The 23,208-nt window shown below is 57.7% G+C and overlaps 7 protein-coding genes across 7 annotated transcripts; 3 read left to right on the plus strand and 4 right to left on the minus strand.

Moving 5' to 3' along the window:
- Positions 1-743: 743 nt before the first annotated feature.
- On the plus strand, positions 744-2,564 carry SLS55_004714 (uncharacterized protein; the record flags this gene model as incomplete). The annotated part of the gene is made up of 5 exons (XM_066776170.1): positions 744-860; positions 1,050-1,882; positions 1,955-2,160; positions 2,216-2,340; positions 2,394-2,564. The coding sequence occupies 5 exons, from the start codon at positions 744-746 to the stop codon at positions 2,562-2,564; spliced, it is 1,452 nt and encodes a 483-aa protein (XP_066634051.1).
- Positions 2,565-3,770: 1,206 nt separating this feature from the next.
- On the minus strand, positions 3,771-5,240 carry SLS55_004715 (uncharacterized protein; the record flags this gene model as incomplete). The annotated part of the gene is made up of 4 exons (XM_066776171.1): positions 3,771-4,339; positions 4,512-4,772; positions 4,858-5,111; positions 5,161-5,240. 4 exons carry the CDS (start codon positions 5,238-5,240, stop codon positions 3,771-3,773), a joined length of 1,164 nt encoding a protein of 387 aa, XP_066634052.1.
- Positions 5,241-5,806: 566 nt separating this feature from the next.
- On the plus strand, positions 5,807-6,499 carry SLS55_004716 (uncharacterized protein; the record flags this gene model as incomplete). The annotated part of the gene is made up of 1 exon (XM_066776172.1): positions 5,807-6,499. One exon carries the CDS (start codon positions 5,807-5,809, stop codon positions 6,497-6,499), a length of 693 nt encoding a protein of 230 aa, XP_066634053.1.
- Positions 6,500-8,138: 1,639 nt separating this feature from the next.
- SLS55_004717 (uncharacterized protein) lies at positions 8,139-10,359 on the plus strand (the record flags this gene model as incomplete). The annotated part of the gene is made up of 4 exons (XM_066776173.1): positions 8,139-9,648; positions 9,881-10,044; positions 10,161-10,243; positions 10,305-10,359. The coding sequence occupies 4 exons, from the start codon at positions 8,139-8,141 to the stop codon at positions 10,357-10,359; spliced, it is 1,812 nt and encodes a 603-aa protein (XP_066634054.1).
- Positions 10,360-11,033: 674 nt separating this feature from the next.
- SLS55_004718 (uncharacterized protein) lies at positions 11,034-13,611 on the minus strand (the record flags this gene model as incomplete). Its single annotated transcript, XM_066776174.1, has 3 exons — positions 11,034-12,172; positions 12,224-12,906; positions 13,604-13,611. 3 exons carry the CDS (start codon positions 13,609-13,611, stop codon positions 11,034-11,036), a joined length of 1,830 nt encoding a protein of 609 aa, XP_066634055.1.
- A 633-nt stretch (positions 13,612-14,244) lies between these two features.
- Positions 14,245-17,828, minus strand: RIC1 (WD40 repeat protein; the record flags this gene model as incomplete). The annotated part of the gene is made up of 5 exons (XM_066776175.1): positions 14,245-15,012; positions 15,109-15,596; positions 15,651-15,918; positions 15,968-17,395; positions 17,454-17,828. The coding sequence occupies 5 exons, from the start codon at positions 17,826-17,828 to the stop codon at positions 14,245-14,247; spliced, it is 3,327 nt and encodes a 1,108-aa protein (XP_066634056.1).
- Positions 17,829-18,435: 607 nt separating this feature from the next.
- On the minus strand, positions 18,436-21,878 carry KCS1 (inositol polyphosphate kinase kcs1; the record flags this gene model as incomplete). The annotated part of the gene is made up of 2 exons (XM_066776176.1): positions 18,436-20,467; positions 20,587-21,878. 2 exons carry the CDS (start codon positions 21,876-21,878, stop codon positions 18,436-18,438), a joined length of 3,324 nt encoding a protein of 1,107 aa, XP_066634057.1.
- Between the last annotated feature and the right edge of the window lie 1,330 nt (positions 21,879-23,208).

Raw genomic sequence — 23,208 nt, forward strand, 5'->3', positions numbered from 1 at the left:
TGGACGTCGCCACCAAGCTTGCCGGCGCAGTTTTTCTCCCTCTCGTTTCCATATACATTTTCGCGTTTGCTCTGGCTTTGATTTCGCGTTTCTTCGATGATACCCGGGCATTCGAACATGGTCGGATCGGACTAGGTGCGATGTTGGGTGGGACGCGCAAAGGCAGGGGCGCCATTGCGCGTTTCTTTCCTTTAGCTTTGGGTTTGCTTTTTCCGGACTTTGCATGGGTTTTGCAGCTACAAAGTACGCGGTACAGGGGGAATGTATTCTTTATGGATCGGAACTGGCTGAAGGATATTCTGAAGCGCCAGGAAGTGTAAATGGAACTCACGAAGTAATGTATGTAAAGGACGTGAAAGCTACGAAGATGGAAGTAGAAGGACGAGCTGATAACCCAGATCGCCGATGATCCTCCGCTTATCGCTCCTCGGCAAGCGGATGGAATCAAGCACGGCAGAAATTTTGCACGGTCGTCTGGATGCGCAATGGAGTTGGGGCGGAATCAATGAAGACGAGATGAACTAGAGGAATGCAGGCCCTGTCTCGCGCCCATTTCGCACGCTTGTGGCGCAGAAAGATGGCTCTTGCCTGCGGCGGGGAAGATTTTGCTTGCTTCCTTCCCACGCTCCCAACCGAACCTGTACATACACAAAGAGGCAGGAAGAACCCTGAGCTCACCCTACTTTCCACTCACTCTTTACCCAGCACAGGCTTGCCCGCGTCTGTAAACCACGGCCGTCACCATGCCGGAGTACCTAGTTCGCTGCGTGCAGCAGCATGAGAGCTTCCGCAAAGCTGAGCTGGAGTCATTGGCGACTCTTGCCGGCGTCGAAATGGACTTCCTTTCCTATTCTGAAGATGTGAGTCGACCTTATGCTATATTTCACCGCGCATTTTTGTCCATCTCGATTTCGTCTCGCGGGAATTATACGTGTGCCATCTAAAGCCGTTCTGCTCTTTTCCTATGCTCCACCTTAGGATTATTATATCAGTTGTTTCTTTAATCACACCGTACACCCTGCACTCACACTTTCCCACCTCTCTTTCAGACCCCGTTCGCCATCGTCACCCTGCCCTCGGACGCAGCAGCCCGAGCCATAATATCCCGCAGCATCCTCACCATGGGCATCTACGAGCTCTGGGGCAGCGGGACCGACCACTCCTCCCTGCACGCCTCCGTCACGTCACGGACAGCTTCACGTTGGGCGGACTACGCCCAAGCTTCGTTCCGCTTCTCGGTCGACGCGTTCCAGGGCAAGCGCGGCAGCGCGGCGCAGCGCGAGCTGATCGACGGCTTCCGCTACCTGGGCTTCGCCGGGCCGATCCGCATGAAGGACGCCGAGCTGCACCTGTGCATCTTCGAGGAGTACGAGCTGTTCGTGCCGGGCGAGCCCAAGCGCGTGTTTCTCGGTCGGTGGGTCGCCGACGGCGGGCGCAAGGCGGTCGTGACGTATGATCTCAAGAAGCGCCGCTATATCAGCACGACGTCCATGGATGCCGAGTTGGCGCTGGTCACGGCGAATTTGGCCATGGCGGCGCCTGGGAAGGTGTTCTTTGATCCGTTTGTTGGGACGGGTAGCTTCAGCGTCGCGGCGGCGCATTATGGCGCGGTGGCTGTGGGGAGCGATATCGATGGGAGGAGCATCAGGGGCAAGGCGGAGGGGAAGGGTGTGGTTGCGAACTTCAGGCAGTATGGGCTGATGGGGAGGTTCCTCGACAATTTTGTGAGTGACCTCACGAACACGCCGCTGAGAAAGGGCAGGTGGTTGGATGGCATTATATGCGACCCACCGTATGGAGTGAGAGAGGGATTGAAAGTGCTCGGCAGGAAGGACGGAGGTGGGCAGGAGGCGGTGATGATCGAGGGAGAATGGGCGCATCTGTGAGTTCATCCCCGATATCCCAGGAGTGGTGCTGAAGGGGATTCGTACTGACCAATGACTCAACAACACAGGCGCGACGGATACATCCCTCCGAAGAAGCCGTACAGCTTCGAGGCCATGCTCGATGACATCCTGGAGTTCTCGACGGAGATGCTGGTTGATGAAGGGAGAATGTCCATGTGGGTGCCAACCGCGAACGACGAAGACGTCGAGATCGCAATCCCCTCGCATCCGTGCTTGCAGCTTGTCAGTGTCTGTGTCCAGCCGTTCAATAAATGTAAGTTTCCTTTGCCCCAGCCAGTGCAAATTTCCTATGCTGACCATCACCTCAGGGTCACGGAGACTGCTCACTTACCGCCGCATGCCCGACGCGGAAGTGGACAAATCTGTAGCTTGGACCAAGCGAACCAAGGAGCACGGCAGCAATGCCGATGAGCTGAATGCTTTCCGCCGAAAGGTAATTGAATGATTTCATGACATGGACGTAGATGCTAAGCTATTCACAAACAGTACTTTCAAGGCTTCAAAGCACCTGAAGCCGAGACATCGCCAGGAGCGACGCCATTCCCATCTGAGACAGCCACCACTGGCGCAAATCAGGCGACGGAGGAAGTCTCACGACAGCTCTCAAACCTCAACATCAAGGACGAGGACGTAAAGCAGGGAGCGAAGTCCGAATGATCACTGTCTCAAAAGTCAACCAACATACCCAATAGAGATATGATCAAGGCCCTCGCGCGGCTCGGAAAGGGGAAGGAGGGATGGGAAAGAGTGCAGGTTGATGGAGAAAATAGAGGGTAAATGATAGACAGGGCGTGAGACGCGTCTCGTACCATATTTTTGCCTATCAGAGACTAACTTTCCGATCGGGGTGTCTCACCGAGGTTCCCTTAGTGGTGTGGGGTTGGATGGTGAGGCGGGGATGACGTCAACACAAGGGACGCATTGAACTGCCCAGGCAGCGTCATCGTCATAGCCACACAGCTACGAATGAGAAGCAAGCTAGTTGCAATTATAAACAAAGCATATCCGTCCTCAAACACTCCCTTACAACAACATCCCACCGCCTGCAACCTACTACTATCTAACTCGCAACCGCTTTGATCCACGGCCCCGTTCCGCCACACACCTAGCCGATACCATGTCTTCCAACAACACCAACAACCCCGCATCCAACCCCGGCCTCGTCTCCGGCCACGCCGAGTACGTCAAGGGCGCCGCAGAAGTAAATCCACTCTTTCTCCTCCCCCAAGTCTAAGCCCCTTGATAACTCATACCACAAACAGAGCACCATCGGCTCCCTCACGGGCAGCAACGCGTGGCAAAAGTCGGGCGAGCAGGCCAAGGCGCACGCCGTCGACGCCATGAAGCAGGCGTCGGCGGACCGCGACCCGGCCACCAGCGGCTACGGGCGCGCCGAGGAGATGGCCGGCAAGGTGACGGGTTGCGAGGGCATGCAGCAGGAAGGTGCCGCGAGCATGGATAAGAGACAGTAGAGAGTAAGGAGAGTGAGAAAGGGCATGTGTGTGTACGATAATTATGGTTGATGACTACGGACGGCGTTTTAATGGCATGGAAGTGCTAGCCTACTCTTCGCTCGTCCTGTTGATGTCATTATTCTTACGCTATGATCAGCTAAAACAATGCGTGTTACATGGAATGCTACAAATTGGGATGATGTCCAACATAAAAAAAAAGAGTACAAAGACGTGATTAAGACCCGTGGGTATTCGTGAGCATGTCCACCCATTCCGTCCACCCAAATCTTTATCCTCGTTGAAGACCGTGTGAGATTGTGCCCAGTTCCCTCCGCGTAATCGTACACCCGTGACATTCCATTTCAGCCATTCCCATTTCCATTTGGAAAAACAACGATCCCATTACTTCTTAAGGACTCGAGACACCACTGTCCCTCTGTCCATCCAAACCCGGACCATTCAACCTCGTCATGTTTGCCCCTGCAGCACCGCTACCACCACCTTGCTCCAAATCCGGCGCCGGCCCAACATCATGCCTGCCATAATCATCATCATCCTTCGCGCTGGCCCACCCCTCCGTTCCGACGTAGCTGCCCATGCCGAGGCCGATGCAGAAGGCGCGATCCCTGGAGCGGGCGCCCCAGGCCCAGCCGGCGCCCTGGCGGATGGGCAGGTGGTACCAGCGGAAGGAGAACCAGGCGCACACGATGCCGATGGTGGAGCCGACAATGAGGTCGAAGCCGTGGTGGCGGAAGTCGAAGAAGCGCGAGGCCGTGATGTAGATGGCGGCGCCCAGCGGCACCAGCGCCAGCACGAGCACCCACGTCGGCGGCGCCGCGGCTTGGTTGCGGATGGGGACGACGGGGTTGGCGCCCTCGGTGTTGGCGTCGAGCGATGAGCTGGCGTGGGAGGGCTTGTTGCTGTTTTGGCGGCGGAGCGACGATAGCGGGAAGGAGAGGCGTTGCTCGCGCTCGAGGGCTGTGTGGTTGGGGTCGGCGGAGTAGGGGCGCGGCGGGAGGAAGGGGATGGCGATGGCGAATTTGGAACAGAGGAAGAGGAAGAGATAGAGGAGACCGGACCAGGCGACTGCGGAGAGGCTGTTGTCAGACGGAGCTTTGGATGAAAATGATTGGCTGGGGAGGAGACTCACAGGACGCATGGCCACTGGGGAAACTTTTAAAGCCATCATTGAGGATGTCCATGTCAGTTTGCGCGCAGATGTCGGAAGTGACGAGCACCCAGCGAGGCGAGATGTCCTGGCCATAGCCACCGGTGGTGGCACTTTGGAGCCTGGACAGGTCGGGCTTGCATCGGGCAAGCAGGTCAGGCCGCGGCTTGCCGAACAGAAGCTTCGAACCTTGGGTAAGCATGAAGGCGGTTGCGAGGCTGAGTCCAAGCCCCATCCAGCCGGCTGAAAGATCAAAATCAGCACGCGAAAATCGAAGGAATACGAAGGCACACGGGCTGAGGGGAAGGCGATTGGGGGGGGAACTTACTGTTCCACTCCCAAAACTTGCGGCGCCATATCAGCGTCTTTGGGGTCGACGGGTTGGCGGTTGGCCCCGGCACGAAGATCAAAGAGACGAAGAAGACGGTGACTGCGGGAACGACGAGGGCGACGACAACCAGCAACCATGTCGGAATAGTCTCCGGGTCGGTGTAGGGGAAGGAAATAGAGAGGTCGAGCACGGAAAACGGGCGATGGTAAGGCGTGATGTCGTTCCAGCCCGCGCCGACAGCAGCGATGGCGCTGTTTGTGTTAATGCAGGGACGGGCGCAAGCGAGCGAGACGTGCGTACATGATGACGATCCAGTCGAGGATGTATGAAGCCACAAGCCGCTTCGAAGGCAGGCCGAGGGCCCGGATGTTGATGGGCATGGCTCCGAGAAGCGGGAGGTGTGGCGATGAGGTCGGAGACGCGTTGGAGGAGGTGGAGGATGAAGAAGGCCGGCGAGGGAGCGACGCCGAGTTTGTCGACATGTGCCCAGGCTGTTAATCTTACGCTTGACCGGCGGTGCTGCTGCCAGGGCCCGGAAAAGGACCGTGGCCGTGAGACAGCAACTCCATCGATTGGAAAAGGCACGCGACACGGGAGGAGGCTTAGACTCAGAAACGCTTGGCCCGCGTCAGACGCCCCTCCCGCCTTGCCTCCGCCCGCTCCGCCAAAAGTAGCCGGGGCTGGCCTGGAGGCTCCGCGTGCGTCTGCGCCAGCGAAACGCGGCGGGGCCGTGTGTGCTCAAACCCCGGCCGGCCCCTTCGCGCGCGCTTGATGCGCGGAGGCGAGTGCTGCGGAGCTGCGGAGCTGCCGAGGGCACACCCTGCCCTGCAGCCCCTGTCGCCGATCGGCGGGCCAAGCCTGGGCGGGACTGCCCGCTAAACAACTCATTATTCAGACTTCGTCCAACAAAAAAAACAAATTGCCCAGTCCCGCAACTCCAGCCACAATGGCCCAACCATCCATCGACCGCCTGCTCAACCTCGCCGCCGATGACCCGGCCGCCGTGCTCGCCCAGCTGCCTGCCCACCCGCAGCTCGCCGCCGCCCGCGACGCCCACGGCTACTCGCTGGCCCACGCCGCCTGCTCCTACGGTCACCTCGACCTGCTGCGCGCCCTTGTGCGCACCTACAATGTCTCGCCCGACATCCGCGACGAGGACCAAGAGACGCCGCTGTTCGCCGCCGAGTCCGTCGACGCCGCCCGCTGCCTGTGCGAGGAGCTGGGCGCCGACATAAACGCGCGCAACGACGAGGGCCAGACCGCTGAGGAGAAGGTCGAGGCCGAGGCCGATTTCCCCCTGGTCGCCGCGTACCTGCGGAGTAGGATGGCGGGCGCCGGCAATGGCGATGCCATGGCCGCCGTTGCCGATGTGCACCAGAACGGCGCCGAAAGCCTGACCCACCCACCCCCGCTGCCCGACGGGATCAAGGTGAATGTGGGAACCATGTCGGCAAACGATGTGCCCGACGATGTCGTGGATCCTGAATTTAGGCGGAAGATCGAGGAGCTGGCTGCGCGGGAAGACTACCAGAGCGAGGAAGCGCAAGCCGAGTTGAGGCGCCTGGTGGAAGGTGCCATTGGTGGCATGAAGTCGGAAGCACAGTCTCAAGATAGGAACGTCAGGAGGAGAGAGGAGTGAGCGCTACGACACGGTTGGCATGGGATCAGACAAGAACCGATTGCAATGCTAAGAAATCATAATAAAAGGCACGCCACGGATAAGTGCAGCGCAGGCCCCTGCGCTGCCACCTCGGGATCGTTTATGTTGCGAGGGTTACATAAGTGGCGTATCTCCGCTAGGGCGTGCTAGAGCTTCTCGATGTGGTCTTGACGAAAGCAGATATCGTTGAAAGATTTTGACCTGGGAAACGCGACTTCGCTTTGCGGAAAACACAAGGCATTTGACTCCATTGATAACGAGATATGATGAAAACAAAAATATTATGCTTGGAGAGTTCAACCTCACTCGACTTCTGTCGTTCTCATCGTCAACAGTGATTCCTCGCACATCCAAACCGTTGCACGTAGTTGCTTTATCGGCGAAGGAGAGCGGTAGCTGACGCCTTTCGAAGTCGGAGCTGCAGCAAGCGCATTAGCGTAGCCCATCATGTATCAGCAGAAACGTCTTATATCAATAATCGCGAGTATCCGACGGCATTATTGGAACTGATAACAAGATGGAGAGGCGACGCATGCAGTACTTGACGTCGTTGGAGTCAGGGTGTACCTGATGAAGAAAGATCTAATATAGTCGCACAGCTGACAGAAGACAACGTGTGGGCATTGGTGTTGTTCTTTAAGGGATATTATGAATCCAATGGGGCCTAACAGTGTGGCAGTGGGAGCGCAGATGGAGGGCAGTGAGGGAAGTGTTTGTCTTCAGCGAGCATTCTGGGAATGGATACCAAACGCAGAAGCATTATCTAGTGCATAGACGCAAAGCAATATATCAGCATGAATATGCTAGAGATATGTGTGACTGCGCTACGAAGATCTAGAGCTTCTGCCTGTCAAATGTCTGATAACAAGACACAAGTTCCCCCAAGGCATCACTACCACGACACATGTTTTCACGTGCCTTCGATTATCTGCACCTTCCTTTGTGGGAGAGTGCGAAGTGCGGGCACGTGTCGTTCTCTCGCCTGGTGTTTCTACGGAAACGCCCACCTATATAATGGGCAGAGGCTCCTCCTCAGTGGACGTGAGGCGAAGACCGTCTAGACTACAGACTCGACTCGGTGGATGTGGAATGGGGCAAGAGACGACTGTCTAGACAGCTACAGACTCAATCAATCATTACAAACCCTCATGTCCCTGGTATGAAGTGTGCAAGCAGTTGAATTCATGTCTGAACATACTCGTGCAGTTCAAAATGTCACATCCCCATTGGGACGTTCGCTCCAACTGCCCCGGTGGAAAGAAGTATCTCGTTGAACCCTGGTACGCTAAGTGGGGTTGTAAAGCATTGAGCCCATCCGTGGACAGAGATATCGCACCCTTATTACATAGCCCATGTAAACAGGCCCAATTCTTCTAAGACCCACCTTGAACCAAGTTCCCTAACGGATAAAATACCTCATCATCCAACAACATCAAGGGACCCATGAGCCATGGTACAGCATCGGCAATTACACCCAACACCTCGTGTGGCAAAAGTCGAGTCTCGCTACCGTACATTCGAGTCCCTGAACACCTGGCTATAAATTGCCTTCCACGCTCAGCAAAGTTCGACACTAATTTTCTGCGAGTCGAAACGTCTTCCAACAGGAAAACTCACCATGTCGCACACCAATCCAGCAAACGCCAAAGGCGTGGAGCTCACCGACCAATTGGAACCTCGTCGCACGGGGAACGGCCTGCCAGCACTACCCTCTAACAATCTGGGCCTGGGCGGCGCGGGGCTGTATTACCTCTCATTCGGGGATCTGCTTCATAAAGAGCGGTTGCAGGAACAAGAAGAAGAGGAGGATAAGGAGGAGAAGCCAGTCGCCGAACCAGCAGCCAGCACGGTTGGCGACACACCCAAAGAGAGTGGAGAAAGTGCAGATCAACCAATCGACGCATCGACCGAGTCGGATCGCACTTCTACCGCAGCATCATCTGCGCCGGAAATGACCTCGGAGCCAGAGGATGATGCTGCGTCCGCGGTTTTGGCGAGGGACATCAGCTTGGCGGCGACGGAAGACCATGCCCTCTATGCAGAAGAGTGGGAAGAATTGTATCGTCCCTCGCCCGCGACTATCGGCTATGAGGATGACGACGAGAATATGAGCATGACCTGGGACGAAGAGGAGCTCGAGCGGCGGCGGCAGCAACACCAGCACGAAACTTTGACTCAGGCTGTCGACGACAACAGAAAGGCTGTCAGCGAGTTAAATGGAGTACTGGAAACGCACAACGACATGCTGGCGAAGCTGCTCGGCTTCGAGCACAAGGCACGCGGAAGGGTGGAGAGCGTGGAGGAGAAGATAGAGCAGCAGCGGCAAGTGCTGTGCGACCATCTTCTGTCGGATCACGGCGTCGGGCACCTCAGGCAGCAGGTCAAGAAGACCCGTGAGGATATCGAGCTGCTAGAGATCTCGTGCTACGTGGAGAAGACGAAGAACGCAGACCGGACGCGATTGTTGGAGGAGCAGACATTTTCTGCGGTGACGTCTGTGGACAAGCTTGATGGAAGAGTAGAGGAGGTGCAGGAGGAGATGAGAGATCTCCTACATGGCGCGTGGGACGCCCACGACACGAAGCTCAATGAGCAGGCCAAAATTGTCGACCAGCTTCATTCCACGATTAAACAGGAAACCAAGGAGACTAACGCTCGGTGGAAGGCGCAATTTGACGACCAACAAATTATGAAGAATCGTCTGGATTGGCTGGATACCATTTACAAGAAGCTCTTGTCTCTCCAGGCCGCCAGCGACAGGAGAATCAGAGACATGGATCAGACTTCCAGGATAGCCAGGCTAGAAGAGAAACATGGCGCGAAAACGGTCCAGCAGGCCAGCAGAACCGAGGCCCTGGAAGGCATAGTCCAAGCACTTTGTGGCAAACTCGAGCAAGCGACTGGGAGAATCGAGCAGCTCGAGAGAGAGAACGACGAGCTGAAGAAGGTTGCAGTAGATGTCACTGGAAACAAAGTAAAGGCCATGGAGAAGGTGGTGGACGCCTGCTGGTCTCGTGTCACCAAATTGGAATGGCGTCTGGCCAGCAGCACCAACGAGAAGATGGAGAAGATGGAGAAGATGGAGCGGAGGATCAGGCAGCTGGAACGAGATCAGTATTACGAAGCATGTGAAAAGCATGGGCCTGGCGGGGAAGGCGCGGGTTCCGTCGGCGTAGCGAAGCTGAGGTAGGTAGGTAGTGCCCCACTTGCACCGTCATGACGTATGCGGGGCTCCGGCTCCGGCTCGTCGTCAGCCCTCAGCCAGCGCATCCAGCAGACCGCGCCAGCAAAGATAGGAATCGCATATAAACTATCCGTTCCCCTGCCTCCCTCTGCACGCCGCTACCCACCCACGCACAGACGTCGACCTCTCCAACACTACCGACAACCTTCCACCCGAACGAACAACCAACCAGCCCAACATGCCTCTCGTAGTCCCAGGCATCAACTCCACCGGCGACAAGACCGAGGAGTGGACCAACCACCTCCTGGGCAAGAAGATTGGTGACGCTTCAGACAACATGGTAGGCCACCCCCCTCTCCCACGCGCCCCACCATCACACCATGTCTGCCCCACCACGTCCACTTCAGCTCTGCAGAGATCACGGCTGAGGCGAGCTAACGCGCCCACCTTGGACAGACTTTCGCGAAGAAGGACCTCCCCGAGAGCCACCGCGTCCTCAAGGAAGGCGACGCCATGACGCTCGACCACAACCCCGACCGGTACGTTGACATGAATACATATACATACATATGAGAAACGGCTGACAATGGGCTTGTCCAGCTTGAACATCCACGTCGCCGACGACGGCACCGTCAGGAAGGTCACCCACGGTTAATGCCGCTCGAACCCGTGTTTCCTCTTGAGCTTCCTTTTACGAGGCACCTATCGTCTCCCTTCACCACAACGGCCTCCCGCACACACACATACATACATACCCCAAGCCTATCCTTGACACTGCTTTGTACGCTATGAACGATTTTCCTTTCCGACAGGCTCGTCATCACGAGAGCTTTAGACACGTCCACATCTCTAGCATGGAGCATGAATGAGCAATCGCATCTTCGTATCCTCAGTTGACAAAAACGCTGTGAATGAACTGGTGACATCAAAGAGCTTTGTAGTGGTTAGAGTACAGGGATCTTTATTTTCGAGAGCTGGTTTGATCAAAGCGTGTAGTCGTTAGAAGTACAGAAGAAAAACACTCGCTTTCTTTGCGCAACTAATGAAAACCAGGAGACCGCCTCAAATGCCCACTGATTAAGTAAAGTACTTTCGTAACAATGACAAGGCAAGAAAAGAAAAGGTCCAGCCACTATTCCTTCCTTGCCCTGGTGCAGCTCATGCTCTGGTGGTATCAGTTTCCCTGCCGAACCCAAATATCGGTTCATTCCAAACGCCAGTCCAGCCATCACCGATTACCCAGATGGTCATTAGATGAAAGCACAGCCTCCTCCTCCTCATAGATGTTCTTCCTCCCGATCCACTTTCACCCAACCCCCTCCCTCCCGCTCAAACCCTCCCCACCATACTCCCTTGCATCCTCCTCAAACTCACCACCACGGCACTCCGATGCTCGAACGCCAGCACGATAGCGCACCTTACATTCAACGCCGTCAACCACCTGCGCTGCGTCGCCTCTTCCTCGTTTCTCGCCGCCGCGCCGCCGACGAGGGTGACCCAATACAGCAAGCCCGTCATGTCGGTCCAGCACTCGGCAAACCCGCAATCGCTCCGCTTGACGGCCGCGACCAGCCGCTCCAGCGACACCGCCTCGGGCGCGTCTCCGGTCGAGCGCTCGGAGGCCGGCGTCGTCGTGGACCGAGCCTCCAGGGGCAACGACGACAGCGGCCGTCGGTTGACCAGGCTCTCCGCGTGCAGGATGGCGGCGAGCCGGCACGCCTCGTAGCGCCAGCGGGCCTGGCGGCCGACGTCGGTCGACGGCACGGGCAATGCCCCTGCCGGCGGCAGGCCCCGGAAATAGTCGAGGATGCCGCGCTTGTACGATTCCGTGTCCCAGGTGCTTTGCTCGAGGGGGCTGTCGACCAGGTCGACCAGCTCCTTCATCTTCCCGACCAGCTCCAGCGTGCGGGCGTCGCAGCGCCGGCTGCGCTCGAGCGTGGCGAAGCGCTTGCGCGGGCAGAACAGCGGCGACTCGGGGACGATCTGCCGGTCACTGTAAACCGAAGGACGCACCGTGTTGGCGTACTCGGAGAACATTGCATCGGGCACGCCCTCGCGGAATATGGCCGACGAGTAAACCATGGCCGTGGCGACGCCCGCCAGCTCCCCCTGGAGGCCGAGCCGGTCGATGCCGCCGCGCTCGATGATGAGCTGGCGCAGGCCGCGTTCGTGGGAGACGAGGCGGTCGGCGGCGCCGGAGCAGTTGACGAGTTCGGAACACAGGAGCTGGACGACGGTCATGATGGTGGTGTCCTTGATGCGGTACCAGCGCTCGTTGAAGGCTTCGCGCAGGAGGTGCATCACTTCGGTTTGGACCATGGTGGTGAGGGTGGTGGGGGTGGGCATACCGGCCATGGCATCCTGGTGGCTGGTGGCGATGGCGAGGGTGCTGAGGAACGACTCGCGCGATTGGATCATTTGCGGTAGCCATGCTCGCGCCATCCCCCGCGTGCCGAAATACAGATGACCTGGGGTACAGTCAGTGGGGAATCACCAGTTTAGCGGGATATGATGCATACAGTAGTATTTCACCTGTGGCATGTTGATGTTGGCGGTTGGCTGCGGAAGTGCCAGGAACGGATCATGGGAACCAAAAGGATTAGAAGGTGCCGGGGTCGTGAAAGCCTCGAATGGGCCTACATTCAGGAAGGCGGACCTGAAAAGCGGATTTATCGAACTTATGCCGCCCCGCGGCGGTTGGACTAATATCTGCTCGGGCTGCTGCTGCTCGACGGCCGGAGGGGTGTTTACGAAACTCCTCTTGGGCCTCTTCACCAGGTTTGATAGTTGAGATTCCGGGCTGTCGGGATCAGTCCCTTGGTCGCTGTGCGGCGTGCTACCGGGCAAAGACGCGGTTGACCTGGGGACACGATATCTTTGGAAGATGTCCAGGGCCTCCTCTCTGGCCATGATCTGCGGGTTTTCCGGGTTGGAGTCGGCAGCCGAGTCGGCCCTCCTCAGCGTCGGTGTTCTCTTCTGGGCGGGAGCAACTGGAAAGCTGGAGCTCGTCGAAGCAGGGGCAGCCAACGGCTTCTTGGCGCGGGGCGTGACGCGCTGCCGGCCCTCAACGACGCCAAACATGACATGCGAGCGCACGGTCCGCATCAATTCGGGATCCTTGAACTCGTCCGGACGGGTAGCGGTAACGAACTTGAAGCTGTTGTTGGTGTCATCCTCCTTGGGCGATTTTGACGAGGTGCGGCTGCCGGTGCGGCGGCGTGTCGACGCAGGCGGTGGAGCTTGCGGCGCAGAAGGAGCAGTGCGCATGGCAAAGGGGTCTTACGAGGCGTTAGTAATGTGGGCTTCGTGTCCGGCTGCGGACTGCTCACCTGGCGAGCTCCAGGGGAAAGTGGGCTGCGGCATGGTGGGGGTTGTGAATTGAAGGGCCATGGCGGGGTGCTGGTGGGCGGAGGCGGGAATGGAGGGGTGGCTCTCGGAGGAGCAGGCCATTGATTCTAACTTGCGGACAGGCGGGGTGGGGTTTGCGCAGGCTGTGGAAGGCGCGCGGTGGGTTTGTTCATATTCCGGTGCAGTCTTGGCTGTGGAGGAGCGGATTGAGCCTCTGCTGCGGGAGGGCCGGGCGATCAAACGTGGGAGCACAGGGCGGAATGGGGAAGGATGTGCGGGGACGGCGTGCTGTAGGGTGGCAAGATGCCGCCATGTATAAGAGCCGGCCAAGTACGCCCGTAGCCTCGGGGCCGGTGCCACGAGCGCGTGCAGAGAGGAGGCTGTGTGCACGCTTAGTCTTGGGCGAGTCGGTGTGAAAGCAGAGCAAAGACGTCAAGCCTCAGCCTAGGGTGTGTTGAGTGCTGCATCTCGCAGGCTGTGCCGGGCCCGTGCTGAGCCCTACGCTCTGTGGAACCGCACCTTCCACCAGCACCAGCACTGCAGCGGTGGACGAGGGCATGCCAGACCCCGTCGCTTGTCGGCCCAATCGCGTCCCTAGCGCCGTCAGCATTTTGCACCGCCCGCTAGCCCGAACGCGGGGCCGCCTGCTTACTGCCTGAGACTGAGAGCTCACGCGCAGAGGCTTGAGGCATGGCCCTGCATCATCTGCATCTTTTCGCCCGTAGCTTCGCGCTGCGCGCCGGCGTCCGCCGTGAGCGTGCATCGTACGAGAGGGGGGAAAAAGGAAAAACGGTCCTGCCGGCTTCGCCGTTCCTGTACCTCTGTGGGGCGTACAAGTGCCGGATATGGCACCCTCCAGCAGAGCCCTGCTGTCCAATCAGCGCCCATGGTGGCCGTCTTCCTTTCCCACGCCGAAGCGCCCTCGTCCGCGCCGGTACATGGGTTACGTACCGGCGCCCGCTTATCACTGCCTGAGCCACCTCAGAGCCGCTGTCCCCCTGGTCCATTCCGTCATCCGCGGTCCACCGACGAGGCTTATCTCCTCGGTGATTTGTGGCTAGCTGAGCCAAGCCCCAGCCCAAGCATTCAACGGCCATCGTGTCCACCGCCGGAGTCTCCTGTGGGAGATCAGGGTCCGATGTCTTTTGTTGACGAAACCGCTTGATCATTATTACTCCTTTCTACTATTGTATTAGCCGAATCCTGACGCGAAATAGTCGTCATTACTGCCCGTCGCCGCTGCACCACTCGACGCCCCGCCATCGCCGTTCGTTACCGCGCTCGCGGGACTGTGGCTGCCCATGCTGCTGTTCGATGCCGCTGCGAGGTCGATCCCGCCAATCCCGATGCCAATATCCCCCACCCCGCTGTCCCCGTTCCTCCCGTTGTTGCGCGGGATCGTAAGCCGTGACTCTTCAAACATGAAGCTGCCTGCCGCTGGCTGTTTACTCCCCCCTTCGGTCGGCGACTTGAGCTCCGCCATCTCCAGCGCTTCCCTGAGCGTCTCTCCCGACTCGTCCAGCGCCATGAGGAACCGTGCGAGCTCCTTACATATGTCCCAATCCTGCTCAAGCTTGGCTCGCTGGAGCAGCCGTATCAGCTGGTGCGAGCTCGAACTGAGCTCCTCGAACGTGTGCAGAACGAGAAGGTAGCCGCCCGCCGTTTTCAACGAGCCGCGCTGCAGCGACTGTTCGAACAGTTCTTGGGGCGGCGGTAGATGAGCGAACAAGGTGCGCCACGACCGCACTTCGGTCTTGCGCGTGCATTGCACGACAATGTCGAGGTACTGCGGGAACGACGAGAGGAAGGACAGGACACTTGGCAGAAGCGCTTGCTCCGGCGTTGGGGACGTGTCCACCTCGTCGTCTAACACGTCATGCAGCAAGATCTCCAGCGCATGCGGGAAGTACAGGAGGTGCTGGTAATGGTGTGACAGGTGCAACGCTGCAGGCGAGTTGTACTGCGCCAAGTGGTGTCGAAGTAGCGGCGGGAGGAAGAGATGGGTCTAGATTGATTTGGTTAGCTTGCGCAATATGCATTGGGCACTATCACTTACCCTCGTAGCAAAGCGAAAGTAGGCGAAACTGATGTCCCGTCTCTGCACCAGGTCTGACTCAACGCCGAAGAGAATTCCCTTGTTCAGCAACGGCGACAGAGGGTAAAAGTCAACGGGTATGCTGACTGTCGCCGGAAGCTCTCTGCCGAGCTCCATCGATGCCGATACCAAAACGTCCTGCGCATCTGTCCAAAGCTTCATGTCTTGCCCGTCAAAGTACCACAGGGAATCGCGCAAGTCATGGCCTTGGAGGCTGTTGTTCGGCAGAGCAGCCGAAGGACTGGGCGGCAGGTAGTCTTCGTCATCCGCAATCTTGAACGACGGGTGGTCCCGCATGAGTGCGTAATACTCCACATTTTGTGCTATGATGCGCATTTCGTATTTCAACATCCCTTCCTCCGTGGTTGTTGGCTGCAAAAGAACAAGCTTGCCGTCCACCAGGAACAAGATGGTGGCGACTGCAACATCCTGTGAAGGATCGCCGTGATCTGGTTCCAGTCAGCACAGGGGTCGAGAGGCTTTCGGTCCCACGTGGCACTTACCGAGCTGATCTTCTGGCAGGATCCAACTTAGAGCCCGTACTCTTGGAGGCGCCCGGATGATGCCATGAAGGGCGATCTGTCCAACCTGCATGATTCTGACCGACGAGTTGGCAACATTGATAATGTAATGATAAAGGATATTCTCGTAAGTGTAGACCAGTAGAGAGTCATCTCCCGACGGTGCAACCAGAACAATGGGGGCAGGAAGCCGCTCCTTGTGCATAAGTTTGTTGTTGTCAAGTTCTTTCTCGCGGGAATAGATACGGAGCTGCGCCAGGATTAGTTGATGCCTGCATGTGACGCACAACGAACCTTACCTCGTATGAGCCATCCGCCTCGACCGCTGCTATCAACACATGCTGGTGCCAACACATGCCGCCCCGGACAGTGAACTCGTTCTCCATCTCAGGGTCATCGAACGTCTTCCATCTTCCACTAGTGACGCTGTAGTGTGCGAGCCCGCGGCGGCCCGCCACTGCCACATAACGCCCATCAGACGAGATCACTGCGCTCCGAATGGGCCATTGATCGACGAGATACGAAGCAGGCACTTGGACGTGATGCCAAAGCGAGACCTCTGCGGAAATAGCCGTCAAGTCCGGCATGTCGTACCCGCGGTAAATCATGAAGCCAGCATTCGTCTGGAGGAGAGATCTGGACACATTGGCAGAGGAGAAGCAACCGGCGACAGCACTCCGTGCCATCTCTAGGAGCCACAGCCGATTGTCATTCTGTCCAAGAAGAAGGATTTCGGAACCGCCGCCAATCCAGAATCCGTCGCGCGCGCTAAGCAGCCATCTCTCGTCGTTGTTCTCAGACATGAAGCGCGTTGATGTGAAACTGCTTGCGCCTGGCTTGCCGTAGACACTCCACATCATCCATCCTTTCTCGTAGCCGGCAAAGAGACAATATCCATCCGGGGAATACGTCAGGAAATTCAGCTTTCCCGACGAGGCCGAGGTCAATCCAGTCTGCAACTTGTGCGATAGAGGAACATGTCCATCGTAATCCCTGGCCGTGTACACGTGTATCTCTCCGTTTGCACAGCCCAATGCTACCAGGGAGAAGCGGGCATTGATTGCGGCCTTGACAGCGTAGGTATCCTCTGTCGCGGGCTCGTGGAAGCAGTACCCTTTGAACAGAGCCTTGGATGCTTGGGTGTCGGCAGAGCCCGATGGTAGTCTCTGGACAGCATAGGACTTGCCGTCACTCATAACCCAAGCATACAAATTCATGGGCCGATCGTTCACAATGTCAACCACTGTCGTTTTCCTGCTGAGCCAGGACATCTTGCTGAGCAGCTCAGTGCTAGTCTGGTTTCCATGGCTGTCCGGAGCCCATCGAATGCACTGGATGGCGGCGGGCTTTGCCGTCGCTACAACCAGTTCCTCGTCGAGAGCAAGGGCTTTCGCAATCCCAGCGTCGACTCTTATTACCATGCGGAAGCGGACACTAACATCCTGAATGCCGCCGCCCTCGCCCGGGCCAGCAAATTTGTCGCCGGTAACATGGATTCGGCTGCCGGAAAGGCTTTGGCGGCGCGAATGGCCATGTGCATTAGGGTCGAACTGCTGTCGGTAGACGCGCGAGCTAGGATCACTGGCGAGCGAGTATGTGATGAGATAGCCCAAGGCCGTCTGCACGACGAATATGGCCGAATCGGGGCGCAACAGGAGAGATACGTTTGGTCCGTAGGTTTTGAGGGAAGCGGACGAGCGCAGCACAGAGGCGAGTACGGCTGTGGGCTGCAGCTAATGCGTCAGGCGGCACCGAGGCGAGGCTACGCGGCTGGTGTGGACTCACCTTTGTCTGCCAGATGGTCAAAGTAGAGTGTGTGATGGTGGCAAACAACTGGCCACTGCGGGCGACGCGCAGGGCGATGATGTCGCCGTCGATGTCAGTCTCCGCATCGGTCCCTTGCAGGTCGCCGTTGGTTGCGGTCGACGTGTGCGGCGCGGAGCCGTTCGGCCCTTGCGTCACCGTGGCATCGTGCTCAGCGGTGTCATCGTGGGGCTTCTGCTGTGCAGCGCGGGCGTGATGGGGCTCGTGGTGCTTCCCGTTGACGGCCGCGGGGGACGCTTCGTGGTGGACACCGTCGTCGGAGATAATGCGACGCTCTGGAGGCAGTTGGCGCTGGCTGGTGGCGTAAACTCTGGGGCTCCCAATGGGCCAGAACATGGCTTTCTAGGTCGAGCAGTGCCGGCATTTGGGAAGCTCCATTTCAGTCGGGGTTGCGGAGAGCTCGAGGGCCGGCGAGGAGCAAGCTCGGGACGTGTGATGGAACTGGGCGGGCAAGGTGGCCGCCAGGATGATCGAGGATCCGGAGCGGGCGCACCGCACCGCACGCACGAGCCCCACGTCACTTATACCTAGCACTTCCTTCTCCGACACCCTGAACCAGAATCAGCGTACCCTGGCTCCCCGGCCACGCTAGGCCGGCCCAGGAAAGCGCCTGCAGACACTCTCCATCCATGCTTCAGGCGTAATTATTCTCATTGATGCAATCTATGATACAACGAATCGAAGCTGTCGTGTTAGCAATTTCCATTCCGTTCCTTCGCGTACCGCCTTGCCTGAATCAGACTCCCCGCTCAACGCCATGCCCTGTCCCAGCGAACGAAGCGCTTTTGCATGAAAACAGAAAAGATTAAAAAGCCGTAAACGCATGCAGAACGAACAAGTCAAATCGCAAACGCCCTCGATGATGCCGTACCCACCTTGCACTCAGAAACCCTTACCGCAATCAAAGACCGTTGCTCCAAGAAACACCAATCCAGCTTGTATCTTACACGCTGACGTTGCCTGAATCCTCGTCCACGATCGGACCATCCTCCCATCCCGCGAGGACCATGCCGTGCCCGAGATCGCCCTCGCCGAGCCGCAGGCCCTCGCATTCGCCTCGCTCAACGTAGCCTTTGTCCTCGTTCATGTCGCGCCATATGCGCTGGAAGTACATGCGTAGCGTCCGCAGCCCGCGTAGATAGCCCTTGTCCACCCCATCTGGATCCGAAGGTGGACACGAAGTTTCCGCAGGAAGCTCGTCTTCGGCCGTGACACAGTTGGCGAAGTCAACGATCTTAAGTTTGATCTCCGACCTTGCCTTCTTTTCTTGCTCCAACGTGGGCCTGGTGTCCTTGTCTTGCGACGAGCGCCGGCTTCTTGGAGGCGATGGCCCTTCTTTTGAGCTGTCGCCGCGATCGTACAGCATCAGCAGACTGCTTGCGTAAAACCTGTATCCCGGAAGCCGACGGATCATCCTCTCGAGCGTTGAGATTTTCTCCAGAATGACGGGAATGTGCTTCGTCGCACTCGTGTAGCCATGCCCATCGAAAAAGAAGCGTGTGAGCGCATCCTGGAACTCCTTGCCAGCCTTAAGGTCGCGGCCGAAGTACTTGTCCTCGAAGACGTACGATTGGGTCTTGACGTTCCAGACTTGCATTCCGCAGACGCGCACGCCAAGCTCCCGCGACGTGGTCATTTGACACTTGCGCCTCTGCGAACGCTGCTTCTTCTCGTTTGCCTCAACACCATACTGCCGTGTTCCCATCTTCAGGTCAAGCACACAGGGCCGAGACATGCCCGCGGTGAGGTCCTCAAGGAGGATGAAGTGCTGCACACGTTCATCCGGCTGAACTGGTTCCTTAGGATTCGATGGATCTTCCACTGTGGGCAGGGGAGATATGACGGGATTAGTCACCGGAGCTGGAAGCATTGTGCCAGTGCCAGTGCCAGTGCCAGTACCAGTGCCAGTGCCGCCGCTCGGCAATGCATGGCCATTCATTTGGTCAGGTTGTGCAGACTTAGCATACGTAGACTTCTGCTCCGTGGCTGCTGACTTCTTGTCTTCATCCATGGCGAAGACATCCTCTTCGCCATCCCCTCCATATCCATCCTCCTCGTGGTACTCAAGGTTACCCCTGCCCCCTTCATCCAACTCGTTCGGTCTTCGACGAAGACCGCCGCCCGAGTGTCGGCGCCGCGGTTGTCGTTGCTTAGCTGGAATAGCCTCTTCAACGACGTCTTTTGTAGAATCAAGACCATTTAATTGCGGCAGGGAAGGATATCTTTCCAATGATCTACTCTCCCCAGAACCAGGCTGGTTCAAGAAGTGGCGTTCAGCCTCGGACCTCAGGACTTGCTTTCGTGGGCTACCACCATCATCAAGCATGGACTCCCGTCTTGTCGCGACGTCCGCACTCCCTCTTCGAGCATGGGGGCTGCCACCTGAAACCGCGTCTGGATCGAGACCGCGTTTCCTACCAGGAAGGCTATGGTGGCTACGGTCGTGACGGAAGTGGTGATGTATAGTCGGAGGGGTAAAAACCTCTTTAAGAACTTGCTCACGGAGCCTCCGGTTTACGGTTGTGGCGCCCCAGCTGGGATGATGCTTTAACTCAGGTCGAGTAGGACTCGTGCCAGTGGAGCGTTTCCCTGTGCGATCGGTAGCGTCCATGCTCTGGTGCCGGCGATATTGTTGTGAGAGTAGGGAAGCATCACCCGTGTGCGGTCTAGGAACTGGTGCTCGTGGTGGAAGGCGGAAGAGATTGTCTGGAATTATGTGCATGTTGTTCTCAAAAATGACTTGCGGGATGGCTGGTGTCATTTGCTGTGAATGGCTCACGAGCCTTGGCTGATTGTCGGATGAGTTGCCAGTAGGTTTTGCCAGAGACTCGGGTCCGGTGGAGGCCTTCTCGGATTGCTCTTTGGCTTGAGGATCGATCTCGGGCTTGACGCCATTTTCTAGGTCTTTGGTGCCCTTTGTCGCCTTCCTCTTCTTGGGAACCTTCCGGTAGGTCACATTGAGGACACCGATGTACCTATCATGCACGGTTAGCAAATCCACAGATCGACGTAAGCAAAACAGGGAAGCGGCCGGAAACGTCTTTGCTGAGATTTCAGCTTGGAGGCCAAGAGTAGCACAAGGGCGTGGTCTTACCTCGGCAAGAAGTCCAGCAGCTCGGGATGATTTCGTTCAACCGTCTCGTAGAATTCGTTCTCACGGTTGTTCAGCTGCTTGCACACGGCGCGTCTCGAAAAGCGATAGACCGTAGAATGGCCACCGACTTGATGATCATAAGGCTTGAGCTCAACAGCACCAAGCGGAGCCGTTGGTTGGTGGCGGCGATGGTGATGGTGATGATGCGGTTTCGGAGCCGAAGTGACCTCTTTCTTATAGGAAACCTGGGTAGGCGTAGTGCCCAGTTCCTCGGTTGCACTGTCGTAACCTTGAGTAGACTGAGCAGATTCGTCACAAGACTCATACTCAGAGCCAAGGTCAGATGCCGTGACATCTGACTCAGACACAAAATTGGGATGGTCTGCCTCTGGCGATCGCGGCTGAGCCTTGAGGTCACCATGCAGGTATTTTTGTTCGTCCTGTGTCTGCAAGGATATCTGGACTTCATCTGGAGTCGGAGTGGTCTCTTTGTCTCTCCAACCGGCAGGAAAACCTCGAGCCGAAGGCCTTGTTACAATTCTCTGCAGCGGAGGTTCTTCTCGCACAGGGCTTAGCTGCTCAGGGGTGGACTTGGTCGGTGTAAGTTGACGATGCGGGAAATACAGCGCCGAAGAGATGTGTTCCCTCTCCGACTCCTCATCTTCGTCAGAAGCGGTAGCCTTGCCTTCTTGGGAAGCATTGGTGTCTCCGAAGTAGTCGCTCGATTCTTTGCCTTGGACATCCGAGGTTGGTCTTGCACGCTGAGACTCAGCTGTTGACAAGGCCTTGGAAAGCGGAGTTTCTCGCTGGCCACCAGGAGTGAGGTTATGGAAGTTCCTGATTTCCTCCAGAAGGCTTATTGGGATTCCATGTGGCCTTATCGTGATACTTTCATCTTCTTGCCCAGCTCTTGTACGACTAGGGCTACTGATCGGCTCCAGCGGCAGTTGCGATTTCCTTGGCGAGGTTGTTGGGTCTGGGCGCCGATCTTCACGGATAGGTGTGCCGACAGTATCGTTTGTCTTCTCGACCGCCGGTATTCTCAGCTCTGCTTCAGTTGCTGTAGAATCTCGGCTATCCTGAGGCGTGGCTTCCGCCAAACGGTCCTTTGCTCGCTCGTCCCGTTTCTTTTGCTCCTGCGCCGCTTCGTTTTCCTTGAACAGACCAAGATAATGACTGGCCTTACGACTGCGTGCAGCGATGGTGCTTGGCTCTGCTTTGGGAAGGGTGGCTTCGATCTTCTTATCGACGCGCGTGTTGGCCGTATCCTTCACATTCTGGTGCGCCGACATGCTTAATGTCGGCTTGCCTTCCCGCCACGACCGATAGCGTACTCTCTCGTCTGTATCAAATGTGTCCGGTGTGGGTGGGGCGTCGCGAGGAGTACTGGTACGTTGGTGAGGGGAGTCAGCAGCAGCGGTAGCGGTGGCGGGAGTGCTATCCTGTTTTGGTGGAGATTCGGTCCTGCCGCCACCCAGAATTTGCGTTATGAAATGTCCCTTGAGATGCTGCTGTGGGCTGTCATTATGCAGGGTAGCGTTGTTCCTGTGCATGAAGTTGTGATAGTCATCAGCAAAGGTAGAATGTTCCAGTGGCGACGAGGCATTGGCGGCGGATAAGAGGTTGTGGTGGTGGTGGTGGGCCTGACGCAGCAGCGGCGGGTCGACCAGCTTTCGGATGGGTGATATCTCGGCCATGGCGGACGGTTGATCCTGGTCCTGCGAGTCGGCGGGACTGGAGGAGGAGTCGGGTCGCGGCTGCAAATGAGGCGACTCTGCAGGACTGTCGCTCGGAATGTAGTGGGTCGCGAAGATGCTGTCTCGTTCTGACAGTTGAGGCCCGGCGGCAGGATAAAGCGACTCAAGAGAGAGCGGTGCGGTCCTGGAGCGGCCGGTTTGCGAAAGCGTCTTTGGTGTCACCTTCGAAGCGTTGTCGGGCGAGGGCGGCGACGAGGCATTGCGACAATCCTGGGAGATCCTGTTGGACCTCACCGGGGTGGAAGGCGAGGTATTATCCGGAGCAGAAGGCGCGGATGACATGGAGCGTACATTGGTCAGGCTGGCCGGCTCTGGGGCGTGGGTGCTGGGGGTGGGCGGCCGCCGTGACGATGGGGACTATGATAGCACCGCCCAAAAGAACTGGGCCGGCGCAAGGAGCGCCTGGATGCAGCAGGCGTGAGCGCACAGGCCGGGATGCGGGCAGGCGGGCGCGGAGCCTACGAGTCTGGGGGGGTCACGTAGCTTGGGCTGCGGCGCTGGCGGTGCGGGCGTGCTGGGGCTTGCCGGGGCGAGGTTGGCGATTTGTTAGAGAGCAGCGGTTGGCGTCGCTAAGTTGACGCTGTGAGCCCGCGAGATCAGCACAGCCCAACCACACATTAACATCAACCAGCTCGGGCAATCGGCGCCTTGACGATCAGGGGCGCACGCCGTTAGGCTGCTGTTAAGTTACGGAGCACATCCTCTGCGTCTGCCTCGCCGCCGCCGCCGCCGGCGGACGCGCTCGCTGGGCCTTGAGCTTCGCCTTGCAGACGTCGTCGGCCTTGGACTGCTCAACGGGCCCGCCGAGGCGGCGGTTGCGGCTGCATCGTGACAGGCCTCCAATCAATCATGCAGCGTACCGCAC

Source organism: Diplodia seriata, assembly GCF_021436955.1.
Source record: "Diplodia seriata strain FDS-637 chromosome Unknown scaffold_4, whole genome shotgun sequence".
Lineage (NCBI taxonomy): Eukaryota > Fungi > Ascomycota > Dothideomycetes > Botryosphaeriales > Botryosphaeriaceae > Diplodia > Diplodia seriata.